A 12,836-nucleotide genomic window follows, 5' to 3' on the forward strand; every position below is an offset into this window, starting at 1 on the left:
GACATGTTTTGGGATCCCGCAGTTAGCGACACTTATTGGTATCCCGCTTTTAGGGGCGGTGTTTGGTTCCCCCGCACTTAGCGACATGTTTTGGGATCCCGCAGTTAGCGACACTTATTGGTATCCCGCTTTTAGGGGCGGTCTTTGGTTCCCCCGCACTTAGCGACATGTTTTGGGATCCCGCAGTTAGCGACACTTATTGGTATCCCGCTTTTAGGGGCGGTGTTTGGTTCACCCGCACTTAGCGACATGTTTTGGGATCCCGCAGTTAGCGACACTTATTGGTATCCCGCTTTTAGGGGCGGTCTTTGGTTCCCCCGCACTTAGCGACATGTTTTGGGATCCCGCAGTTAGCGACACTTATTGGTATCCCACTTTTAGGGGCGGTCTTTGGTTCCCCCGCACTTAGCGACAGGTTTTGGGATCCCACAGTTAGCGACACTTATTGGTATCCCGCTTTTAGGGGCGGTGTTTGGTTCCCCCGCACTTAGCGACATGTTTTGGGATCCCGCAGTTAGCGACACTTATTGGTATCCCGCTTTTAGGGGCGGTCTTTGGTTCCCCCGCACTTAGCGACATGTTTTGGGATCCCGCAGTTAGCGACACTTATTGGTATCCCACTTTTAGGGGCGGTCTTTGGTTCCCCCGCACTTAGCGACAGGTTTTGGGATCCCACAGTTAGCGACACTTATTGGTATCCCGCTTTTAGGGGCGGTGTTTGGTTCCCCCGCACTTAGCGACATGTTTTGGGATCCCGCAGTTAGCGACACTTATTGGTATCCCGCTTTTAGGGGCGGTCTTTGGTTCCCCCGCACTTAGCGACATGTTTTGGTATCCCGCAGTTAGCGACACTTATTGGTATCCCACTTTTAGGGGCGGTCTTTGGTTCCCCCGCACTTAGCGACAGGTTTTGGGATCCCACAGTTAGCGACACTTATTGGTATCCCGCTTTTAGGGGCGGTGTTTGGTTCCCCCGCACTTAGCGACATGTTTTGGGATCCCGCAGTTAGCGACACTTATTGGTATCCCGCTTTTAGGGGCGGTCTTTGGTTCCCCCGCACTTAGCGACATGTTTTGGGATCCCGCAGTTAGCGACACTTATTGGTATCCCGCTTTTAGGGGCGGTCTTTGGTTCCCCCGCACTTAGCGACATGTTTTGGGATGCCGCAGTTAGCGACACTTATTGGTATCCCACTTTTAGGGGCGGTCTTTGGTTCCCCCGCACTTAGCGACAGGTTTTGGGATCCCACAGTTAGCGACACTTATTGGTATCCCGCTTTTAGGGGCGGTGTTTGGTTCCCCCGCACTTAGCGACATGTTTTGGGATCCCGCAGTTAGCGACACTTATTGGTATCCCGCTTTTAGGGGCGGTCTTTGGTTCCCCCGCACTTAGCGACATGTTTTGGGATCCCGCAGTTAGCGACACTTATTGGTATCCCACTTTTAGGGGCGGTCTTTGGTTCCCCCGCACTTAGCGACAGGTTTTGGGATCCCACAGTTAGCGACACTTATTGGTATCCCGCTTTTAGGGGCGGTGTTTGGTTCCCCCGCACTTAGCGACATGTTTTGGGATCCCGCAGTTAGCGACACTTATTGGTATCCCGCTTTTAGGGGCGGTCTTTGGTTCCCCCGCACTTAGCGACATGTTTTGGGATCCCGCAGTTAGCGACACTTATTGGTATCCCGCTTTTAGGGGCGGTGTTTGGTTCCCCCGCACTTAGCGACATGTTTTGGGATCCCGCAGTTAGCGACACTTATTGGTATCCCGCTTTTAGGGGCGGTCTTTGGTTCCCCCGCACTTAGCGACATGTTTTGGGATCCCGCAGTTAGCGACACTTATTGGTATCCCGCTTTTAGGGGCGGTCTTTGGTTCCCCCGCACTTAGCGACATGTTTTGGGATCCCGCAGTTAGCGACACTTATTGGTATCCCGCTTTTAGGGGCGGTCTTTGGTTCCCCCGCACTTAGCGACATGTTTTGGGATCCCGCAGTTAGCGACACTTATTGGTATCCCGCTTTTAGGGGCGGTCTTTGGTTCCCCCGCACTTAGCGACATGTTTTGGGATCCCGCAGTTAGCGACACTTATTGGTATCCCGCTTTTAGGGGCGGTCTTTGGTTCCCCCGCACTTAGCGACATGTTTTGGGATCCCGCAGTTAGCGACACTTATTGGTATCCCGCTTTTAGGGGCGGTCTTTGGTTCCCCCGCACTTAGCGACATGTTTTGGGATCCCGCAGTTAGCGACACTTATTGGTATCCCGCTTTTAGGGGCGGTGTTTGGTTCCCCCGCACTTAGCGACATGTTTTGGGATCCCGCAGTTAGCGACACTTATTGGTATCCCACTTTTAGGGGCGGTCTTTGGTTCCCCCGCACTTAGCGACAGGTTTTGGGATCCCACAGTTAGCGACACTTATTGGTATCCCGCTTTTAGGGGCGGTGTTTGGTTCCCCCGCACTTAGCGACATGTTTTGGGATCCCGCAGTTAGCGACACTTATTGGTATCCCGCTTTTAGGGGCGGTCTTTGGTTCCCCCGCACTTAGCGACAGGTTTTGGGATCCCACAGTTAGCGACACTTATTGGTATCCCGCTTTTAGGGGCGGTCTTTGGTTCCCCCGCACTTAGCGACAGGTTTTGGGATCCCACAGTTAGCGACACTTATTGGTATCCCGCTTTTAGGGGCGGTGTTTGGTTCCCCCGCACTTAGCGACATGTTTTGGGATCCCGCAGTTAGCGACACTTATTGGTATCCCGCTTTTAGGGGCGGTCTTTGGTTCCCCCGCACTTAGCGACATGTTTTGGGATCCCGCAGTTAGCGACACTTATTGGTATCCCGCTTTTAGGGGCGGTCTTTGGTTCCCCCGCACTTAGCGACAGGTTTTGGGATCCCACAGTTAGCGACACTTATTGGTATCCCGCTTTTAGGGGCGGTCTTTGGTTCCCCCGCACTTAGCGACAGGTTTTGGGATCCCACAGTTAGCGACACTTATTGGTATCCCGCTTTTAGGGGCGGTGTTTGGTTCCCCCGCACTTAGCGACATGTTTTGGGATCCCGCAGTTAGCGACACTTATTGGTATCCCGCTTTTAGGGGCGGTCTTTGGTTCCCCCGCACTTAGCGACATGTTTTGGGATCCCGCAGTTAGCGACACTTATTGGTATCCCGCTTTTAGGGGCGGTCTTTGGTTCCCCCGCACTTAGCGACAGGTTTTGGGATCCCACAGTTAGCGACACTTATTGGTATCCCGCTTTTAGGGGCGGTCTTTGGTTCCCCCGCACTTAGCGACAGGTTTTGGGATCCCACAGTTAGCGACACTTATTGGTATCCCGCTTTTAGGGGCGGTGTTTGGTTCCCCCGCACTTAGCGACATGTTTTGGGATCCCGCAGTTAGCGACACTTATTGGTATCCCGCTTTTAGGGGCGGTCTTTGGTTCCCCCGCACTTAGCGACATGTTTTGGGATCCCGCAGTTAGCGACACTTATTGGTATCTCGCTTTTAGGGGCGGTCTTTGGTTCCCCCGCAATTAGCGACATGTTTTGGGATCCCGCAGTTAGCGACACTTATTGGTATCCCGCTTTTAGGGGCGGTCTTTGGTTCCCTCGCACTTAGCGACATGTTTTGGGATCCCGCAGTTAGCGACACTTATTGGTATCCCGCTTTTAGGGGCGGTCTTTGGTTCCCTCGCACTTAGCGACATGTTTTGGGATCCCGCAGTTAGCGACACTTATTGGTATCCCGCTTTTAGGGGCGGTCTTTGGTTCCCTCGCACTTAGCGACATGTTTTGGGATCCCGCAGTTAGCGACACTTATTGGTATCCCGCTTTTAGGGGCGGTCTTTGGTTCCCCCGCACTTAGCGACATGTTTTGGGATCCCGCAGTTAGCGACACTTATTGGTATCCCGCTTTTAGGGGCGGTCTTTGGTTCCCCCGCACTTAGCGACATGTTTTGGGATCCCGCAGTTAGCGACACTTATTGGTATCCCGCTTTTAGGGGCGGTCTTTGGTTCCCCCGCACTTAGCGACATGTTTTGGGATCCCGCAGTTAGCGACACTTATTGGTATCCCGCTTTTAGGGGCGGTGTTTGGTTCCCCCGCACTTAGCGACATGTTTTGGGATCCCGCAGTTAGCGACACTTATTGGTATCCCACTTTTAGGGGCGGTCTTTGGTTCCCCCGCACTTAGCGACAGGTTTTGGGATCCCACAGTTAGCGACACTTATTGGTATCCCGCTTTTAGGGGCGGTGTTTGGTTCCCCCGCACTTAGCGACATGTTTTGGGATCCCGCAGTTAGCGACACTTATTGGTATCCCGCTTTTAGGGGCGGTCTTTGGTTCCCCCGCACTTAGCGACAGGTTTTGGGATCCCACAGTTAGCGACACTTATTGGTATCCCGCTTTTAGGGGCGGTCTTTGGTTCCCCCGCACTTAGCGACAGGTTTTGGGATCCCACAGTTAGCGACACTTATTGGTATCCCGCTTTTAGGGGCGGTGTTTGGTTCCCCCGCACTTAGCGACATGTTTTGGGATCCCGCAGTTAGCGACACTTATTGGTATCCCGCTTTTAGGGGCGGTCTTTGGTTCCCCCGCACTTAGCGACATGTTTTGGGATCCCGCAGTTAGCGACACTTATTGGTATCCCGCTTTTAGGGGCGGTCTTTGGTTCCCCCGCACTTAGCGACAGGTTTTGGGATCCCACAGTTAGCGACACTTATTGGTATCCCGCTTTTAGGGGCGGTCTTTGGTTCCCCCGCACTTAGCGACAGGTTTTGGGATCCCACAGTTAGCGACACTTATTGGTATCCCGCTTTTAGGGGCGGTGTTTGGTTCCCCCGCACTTAGCGACATGTTTTGGGATCCCGCAGTTAGCGACACTTATTGGTATCCCGCTTTTAGGGGCGGTCTTTGGTTCCCCCGCACTTAGCGACATGTTTTGGGATCCCGCAGTTAGCGACACTTATTGGTATCCCGCTTTTAGGGGCGGTCTTTGGTTCCCCCGCACTTAGCGACAGGTTTTGGGATCCCACAGTTAGCGACACTTATTGGTATCCCGCTTTTAGGGGCGGTCTTTGGTTCCCCCGCACTTAGCGACAGGTTTTGGGATCCCACAGTTAGCGACACTTATTGGTATCCCGCTTTTAGGGGCGGTGTTTGGTTCCCCCGCACTTAGCGACATGTTTTGGGATCCCGCAGTTAGCGACACTTATTGGTATCCCGCTTTTAGGGGCGGTCTTTGGTTCCCCCGCACTTAGCGACATGTTTTGGGATCCCGCAGTTAGCGACACTTATTGGTATCTCGCTTTTAGGGGCGGTCTTTGGTTCCCCCGCAATTAGCGACATGTTTTGGGATCCCGCAGTTAGCGACACTTATTGGTATCCCGCTTTTAGGGGCGGTCTTTGGTTCCCTCGCACTTAGCGACATGTTTTGGGATCCCGCAGTTAGCGACACTTATTGGTATCCCGCTTTTAGGGGCGGTCTTTGGTTCCCTCGCACTTAGCGACATGTTTTGGGATCCCGCAGTTAGCGACACTTATTGGTATCCCGCTTTTAGGGGCGGTCTTTGGTTCCCTCGCACTTAGCGACATGTTTTGGGATCCCGCAGTTAGCGACACTTATTGGTATCCCGCTTTTAGGGGCGGTCTTTGGTTCCCCCGCACTTAGCGACATGTTTTGGGATCCCGCAGTTAGCGACACTTATTGGTATCCCGCTTTTAGGGGCGGTCTTTGGTTCCCTCGCACTTAGCGACATGTTTTGGGATCCCGCAGTTAGCGACACTTATTGGTATCCCGCTTTTAGGGGCGGTCTTTGGTTCCCTCGCACTTAGCGACATGTTTTGGGATCCCGCAGTTAGCGACACTTATTGGTATCCCGCTTTTAGGGGCGGTCTTTGGTTCCCCCGCACTTAGCGACATGTTTTGGGATCCCGCAGTTAGCGACACTTATTGGTATCCCGCTTTTAGGGGCGGTCTTTGGTTCCCTCGCACTTAGCGACATGTTTTGGGATCCCGCAGTTAGCGACACTTATTGGTATCCCGCTTTTAGGGGCGGTCTTTGGTTCCCTCGCACTTAGCGACACTTATTGGTATCCCGCTTTTAGGGGCGGTCTTTGGTTCCCTCGCACTTAGCGACATGTTTTGGGATCCCGCAGTTAGCGACACTTATTGGTATCCCGCTTTTAGGGGCGGTCTTTGGTTCCCCCGCACTTAGCGACATGTTTTGGGATCCCGCAGTTAGCGACACTTATTGGTATCCCGCTTTTAGGGGCGGTCTTTGGTTCCCTCGCACTTAGCGACATGTTTTGGGATCCCGCAGTTAGCGACACTTATTGGTATCCCGCTTTTAGGGGCGGTCTTTGGTTCCCTCGCACTTAGCGACATGTTTTGGGATCCCGCAGTTAGCGACACTTATTGGTATCCCGCTTTTAGGGGCGGTCTTTGGTTCCCCCGCACTTAGCGACATGTTTTGGGATCCCGCAGTTAGCGACACTTATTGGTATCCCGCTTTTAGGGGCGGTCTTTGGTTCCCCCGCACTTAGCGACATGTTTTGGGATCCCGCAGTTAGCGACACTTATTGGTATCCCGCTTTTAGGGGCGGTCTTTGGTTCCCCCGCACTTAGCGACATGTTTTGGGATCCCGCAGTTAGCGACACTTATTGGTATCCCGCTTTTAGGGGCGGTGTTTGGTTCCCCCGCACTTAGCGACATGTTTTGGGATCCCGCAGTTAGCGACACTTATTGGTATCCCGCTTTTAGGGGCGGTCTTTGGTTCCCTCGCACTTAGCGACATGTTTTGGGATCCCGCAGTTAGCGACACTTATTGGTATCCCGCTTTTAGGGGCGGTCTTTGGTTCCCCCGCACTTAGCGACATGTTTTGGGATCCCGCAGTTAGCGACACTTATTGGTATCCCGCTTTTAGGGGCGGTCTTTGGTTCCCCCGCACTTAGCGACAGGTTTTGGGATCCCACAGTTAGCGACACTTATTGGTATCCCGCTTTTAGGGGCGGTCTTTGGTTCCCCCGCACTTAGCGACAGGTTTTGGGATCCCACAGTTAGCGACACTTATTGGTATCCCGCTTTTAGGGGCGGTGTTTGGTTCCCCCGCACTTAGCGACATGTTTTGGGATCCCGCAGTTAGCGACACTTATTGGTATCCCGCTTTTAGGGGCGGTCTTTGGTTCCCCCGCACTTAGCGACATGTTTTGGGATCCCGCAGTTAGCGACACTTATTGGTATCTCGCTTTTAGGGGCGGTCTTTGGTTCCCCCGCAATTAGCGACATGTTTTGGGATCCCGCAGTTAGCGACACTTATTGGTATCCCGCTTTTAGGGGCGGTCTTTGGTTCCCTCGCACTTAGCGACATGTTTTGGGATCCCGCAGTTAGCGACACTTATTGGTATCCCGCTTTTAGGGGCGGTCTTTGGTTCCCTCGCACTTAGCGACATGTTTTGGGATCCCGCAGTTAGCGACACTTATTGGTATCCCGCTTTTAGGGGCGGTCTTTGGTTCCCTCGCACTTAGCGACATGTTTTGGGATCCCGCAGTTAGCGACACTTATTGGTATCCCGCTTTTAGGGGCGGTCTTTGGTTCCCCCGCACTTAGCGACATGTTTTGGGATCCCGCAGTTAGCGACACTTATTGGTATCCCGCTTTTAGGGGCGGTCTTGGGTCCCCTTGCACTTAGCGACATGTTTTGGGATCCCGCAGTTAGCGACACTTATTGGTATCCCGCTTTTAGGGGCGGTCTTTGGTTCCCTCGCACTTAGCGACATGTTTTGGGATCCCGCAGTTAGCGACACTTATTGGTATCCCGCTTTTAGGGGCGGTCTTTGGTTCCCCCGCACTTAGCGACATGTTTTGGGATCCCGCAGTTAGCGACACTTATTGGTATCCCGCTTTTAGGGGCGGTCTTTGGTTCCCTCGCACTTAGCGACATGTTTTGGGATCCCGCAGTTAGCGACACTTATTGGTATCCCGCTTTTAGGGGCGGTCTTTGGTTCCCTCGCACTTAGCGACACTTATTGGTATCCCGCTTTTAGGGGCGGTCTTTGGTTCCCTCGCACTTAGCGACATGTTTTGGGATCCCGCAGTTAGCGACACTTATTGGTATCCCGCTTTTAGGGGCGGTCTTTGGTTCCCCCGCACTTAGCGACATGTTTTGGGATCCCGCAGTTAGCGACACTTATTGGTATCCCGCTTTTAGGGGCGGTCTTTGGTTCCCTCGCACTTAGCGACATGTTTTGGGATCCCGCAGTTAGCGACACTTATTGGTATCCCGCTTTTAGGGGCGGTCTTTGGTTCCCTCGCACTTAGCGACATGTTTTGGGATCCCGCAGTTAGCGACACTTATTGGTATCCCGCTTTTAGGGGCGGTCTTTGGTTCCCCCGCACTTAGCGACATGTTTTGGGATCCCGCAGTTAGCGACACTTATTGGTATCCCGCTTTTAGGGGCGGTCTTTGGTTCCCCCGCACTTAGCGACATGTTTTGGGATCCCGCAGTTAGCGACACTTATTGGTATCCCGCTTTTAGGGGCGGTCTTTGGTTCCCCCGCACTTAGCGACATGTTTTGGGATCCCGCAGTTAGCGACACTTATTGGTATCCCGCTTTTAGGGGCGGTCTTTGGTTCCCCCGCACTTAGCGACATGTTTTGGGATCCCGCAGTTAGCGACACTTATTGGTATCCCGCTTTTAGGGGCGGTCTTTGGTTCACTCGCACTTAGCGACATGTTTTGGGATCCCGCAGTTAGCGACACTTATTGGTATCCCGCTTTTAGGGGCGGTCTTTGGTTCCCTCGCACTTAGCGACATGTTTTGGGATCCCGCAGTTAGCGACACTTATTGGTATCCCGCTTTTAGGGGCGGTCTTTGGTTCCCTCGCACTTAGCGACATGTTTTGGGATCCCGCAGTTAGCGACACTTATTGGTATCCCGCTTTTAGGGGCGGTCTTTGGTTCCCTCGCACTTAGCGACATGTTTTGGGATCCCGCAGTTAGCGACACTTATTGGTATCCCGCTTTTAGGGGCGGTCTTTGGTTCCCCCGCACTTAGCGACATGTTTTGGGATCCCGCAGTTAGCGACACTTATTGGTATCCCGCTTTTAGGGGCGGTCTTTGGTTCCCTCGCACTTAGCGACATGTTTTGGGATCCCGCAGTTAGCGACACTTATTGGTATCCCGCTTTTAGGGGCGGTCTTTGGTTCCCCCGCACTTAGCGACATGTTTTGGGATCCCGCAGTTAGCGACACTTATTGGTATCCCGCTTTTAGGGGCGGTCTTTGGTTCCCTCGCACTTAGCGACATGTTTTGGGATCCCGCAGTTAGCGACACTTATTGGTATCCCGCTTTTAGGGGCGGTCTTTGGTTCCCTCGCACTTAGCGACATGTTTTGGGATCCCGCAGTTAGCGACACTTATTGGTATCCCGCTTTTAGGGGCGGTCTTTGGTTCCCTCGCACTTAGCGACATGTTTTGGGATCCCGCAGTTAGCGACACTTATTGGTATCCCGCTTTTAGGGGCGGTCTTTGGTTCCCTCGCACTTAGCGACATGTTTTGGGATCCCGCAGTTAGCGACACTTATTGGTATCCCGCTTTTAGGGGCGGTCTTTGGTTCCCCCGCACTTAGCGACATGTTTTGGGATCCCGCAGTTAGCGACACTTATTGGTATCCCGCTTTTAGGGGCGGTCTTTGGTTCCCTCGCACTTAGCGACATGTTTTGGGATCCCGCAGTTAGCGACACTTATTGGTATCCCGCACTTAGCGGGAGTTTTTAGTTCCCCCCGTTCTTAGCGGCACTTATTGGGGCCCCGCTCTTAGCGGCACTTATTGGTGCGCCCCCTCTTTTTACCTTCAATTGCGTTAAGAGAAGGGACCCCTTCTCACTACTTAGGGCCCCGCACTCTCTAATTCTGGGCCTGAGTGGGGAAGTTGGACCTCACTTCACGCAAATTCTCTAGTGCGGAAAGGTTTTGGAAAAATCCAGGTCGCGCCGGCTCTGAATGCATTGCACCATGATCGTATGGCAGAGGAAAAATACGCCAATTAGCTCTATAATGCGAGGGCTCTAATCTTAGTATTGCTGAAGGCAGGGATTTAGTCTATAAATTATTTTAGGAGACCCATTTAATTGATCAACTTAATTTTTATATTTAAGGGTAGGTTATACCAGATCCTATGAGCTACGTAAATTATACAGAATTCCTATTTACCAGTCATAAATTATTTAAGTTCTTAAGTTTAAGTTAATTTTTAATTATTTAAATATTTAATATTTGTGAGGGTTATTATTATGTATTAGATCTTAAAATAATAAGACGTTTGCTATATGGTACGTTACGAGGGGTTAAGAATACCCATGAAAATTGATTAAATTAATACAAAAACTGTGTTCAAGACCAGATGGGTCTGACGTGGTAGTCAGAGTGCGTAATTATATATAACAAAAAAATATATATCAATTATCAATGGAACCGCTTTATTTCTTTAGGCCTATTTTATCTCGTATAGTAATTTTTCCCGTTTTAAATCACAAGCGTAACTAGAAAAAAAAATTAACAATTGTCAGCCGTTTTTCTGCGGCTAAAAAGGTTTTAGAACTTAAGATACTGATAAAGCTGCTTTGGAAATTTGACAAATTTCTGTTTTCTCGTTAGCGACATTTATATTCAAGAGTATAAAATTTACCTTCAGTAACAACTTTTAACCTTTAATTATATAGGTGTGCTAATTTCATTATCTGAAAGAAGTGATTAACTGAAAACTTGACAAGAGAAGAAACAAATAATTAAAGTTTGAAAACGTAAATAAACAAAATGTCAAAACTGAGAACTAAGAAGATAACGGAACCCTACAAATGCGATCTTTGTAGTTATTCTGCGGCAAGAAAAGGCCATCTCACCGAACACAAAAAACACACACGGGAGAGAAACGCTACAAATGCGATCAATGCAGTTATTCAGCAGCACACAAAGGAAATTTTAATGTGCACAGAACAAAACACACGGGTGAGAAACCCTACAAATGCGACCAGTGTAGTTATTCCTCTTCAAGAAAAGACCATGTTATTGAACACATAAAAACACACACGGGAGAGAAACGCTACAAATGCGATCATTGCAGTTATTCAGCAGCACATAAAGGAAATTTTAATGTGCACAGAACAAAACACACGGGTGAGAAACCCTACAAATGCGATCAGTGTAGTTATTCCACTGTAAGAAGAGGCCATCTCACTGAACACAAAAAAACACACACGGGAGAGAAACGCTACAAATGCGAGCAGTGTAGTTATTCCGCTAACCATATCAGCACAATGATTGCACACAAAAGAACACACAGGGGTGAGAAACCCTACACTTGCGATCAATGTAGTTATTCAGCAGCATCTAAAGGAAGTGTGAATGTGCACAGAAAAAAACACTCGAGTGAGAAACCTTACAAATGCGATCAGTGTAGTTATTCCTCTTCAAGAAAAGGCCATGTTATTCAACACAAAAAAACACACACGGGTGAGAAACCCTACAAATGCGATCATTGTAGTTATTCAGCATTATCTAAAGGAAATCTGATTTCACACAAAAGAACACACATGGGTGGGAAACCTTATATATACGATAATAACTAATATATCCACCCATAAAATAACACATTTAAGTGAGCAACCATATAGATGTTCGAAGTGCGACTACTTGTGCTGGCTGATATCGGATTTAATCCGCCATGAAAGGTTACGCCACAACCAGGACAAGGCACGAAATTGCCGTGAGAATTCCACTTCGAAAGCGCCCGTCAAAGTTCACCTTCGAAATTCATTTCCTCCCAGGAAACTAAATGGAACCGATCTAATTTCCGCCATCAGCCCAAACCAAGATTTTCTATCTCAAACACCGCCACAAGCAGATATATTTCGCTATTCGTGTTCCGAAGAATTAGTCAAGCGTTGCTCGGTGCGATTGCGTCGATTGTCTATTAAAGAAATCAAAGCTTTCACCGAAAAGCCCGGTCCTAGTGCTGGGGCCAAACGCGAAACTGTCACCGACGTGAAATTCGATATCAGGCGCATCAAAGCGGAAACTGTGGACTTCACAGAACAAATATGCATTCCGTCAATCGTGAACCGAGAATATTTGGAAGGTCGCGATCTGCCAGGGCGCAACGACGTTGTCTCAAATTGCCAAAGCAACTTCATTAAGACAGAATTCCACGGCGGAGACGATAGTTTCAAAATTAAGATGGAATTCAATAACTAATGAGGTTCATTTTGTTGCTGTACGAAAAAAATGGAGAAGAAGCATTTTAAGTTTATTTCATCCTTGAGATGTATCTTGTAGTTGATCTGGATTGATATTTTCGTATTCTTTCGATTCAAATTTTCTTGGTATTTCAATTATCTCACGATTTATGCTAAATAACGGTTAATTAAAAGTTATTTGGTAACTATTCAAAATAGAAAAATGCTTTTAGTATTTTAGTTTAGTTCAAACCTCTGTTCGATTTTGATAAATCAGCCCAGTTGAAGCTTCATAACATTTCTACCATAATTGTGTCTTTGAATTGGGGTTTTATTTTGTTGTACAAAGTATCATAAAGATATTTTCCTGTTTAGTTATAAATCTGTCGTATATATTTTACATAACTGTTCGTGTTCCTAGGGTAAATTTTTTGGTTATCATTTGGTGTCTTATTTTATTCTATTTAGTTCTAATTATTTTTAATTTCAAATTTGATGTTGAAATTCAATCTAAATTATACTTCTATATAATTTTGCAGCCGGTCTTAGAAGCATTGGGTGTTATTTTATTGCCGAATGTGCTATGTACTGTTTACTTGGGTTTGTCGTA

The 12,836-nt window shown here is 49.2% G+C and overlaps 2 protein-coding genes across 4 annotated transcripts in view; both read left to right on the forward strand.

Annotated features, from left to right (window-relative positions):
* The window catches only part of LOC149949112 (uncharacterized), a 300,220-nt gene that overhangs the window by 57,242 nt on the left and 230,142 nt on the right, over window positions 1-12,836 (forward strand). Inside the window, exon 2 of one of the 3 annotated variants that reach the window (XR_016479801.1) lies at window positions 11,136-12,373. Coding sequence is in view for 2 of the 3 variants with exons in the window: in XM_090167670.1 (XP_090023796.1) it covers window positions 11,136-11,620 (485 nt within the window). In the remaining variant the exon portion in view is untranslated. Of the gene's footprint in view, window positions 1-11,135; window positions 12,383-12,836 lie in introns of those variants that run through there. The other 2 variants (XM_090167670.1, XM_090167672.1) reach the window with 2 other exon arrangements.
* The window catches only part of LOC149949114 (uncharacterized), a 256,112-nt gene that overhangs the window by 13,134 nt on the left and 230,142 nt on the right, over window positions 1-12,836 (forward strand). The gene's annotated exons all lie outside the window — the stretch shown is intronic.

Source organism: Leiobunum rupestre, chromosome 3, assembly GCF_980474605.1.
Source record: "Leiobunum rupestre chromosome 3, qqLeiRupe1.1.hap1, whole genome shotgun sequence".
NCBI lineage: Eukaryota > Metazoa > Arthropoda > Arachnida > Opiliones > Sclerosomatidae > Leiobunum > Leiobunum rupestre.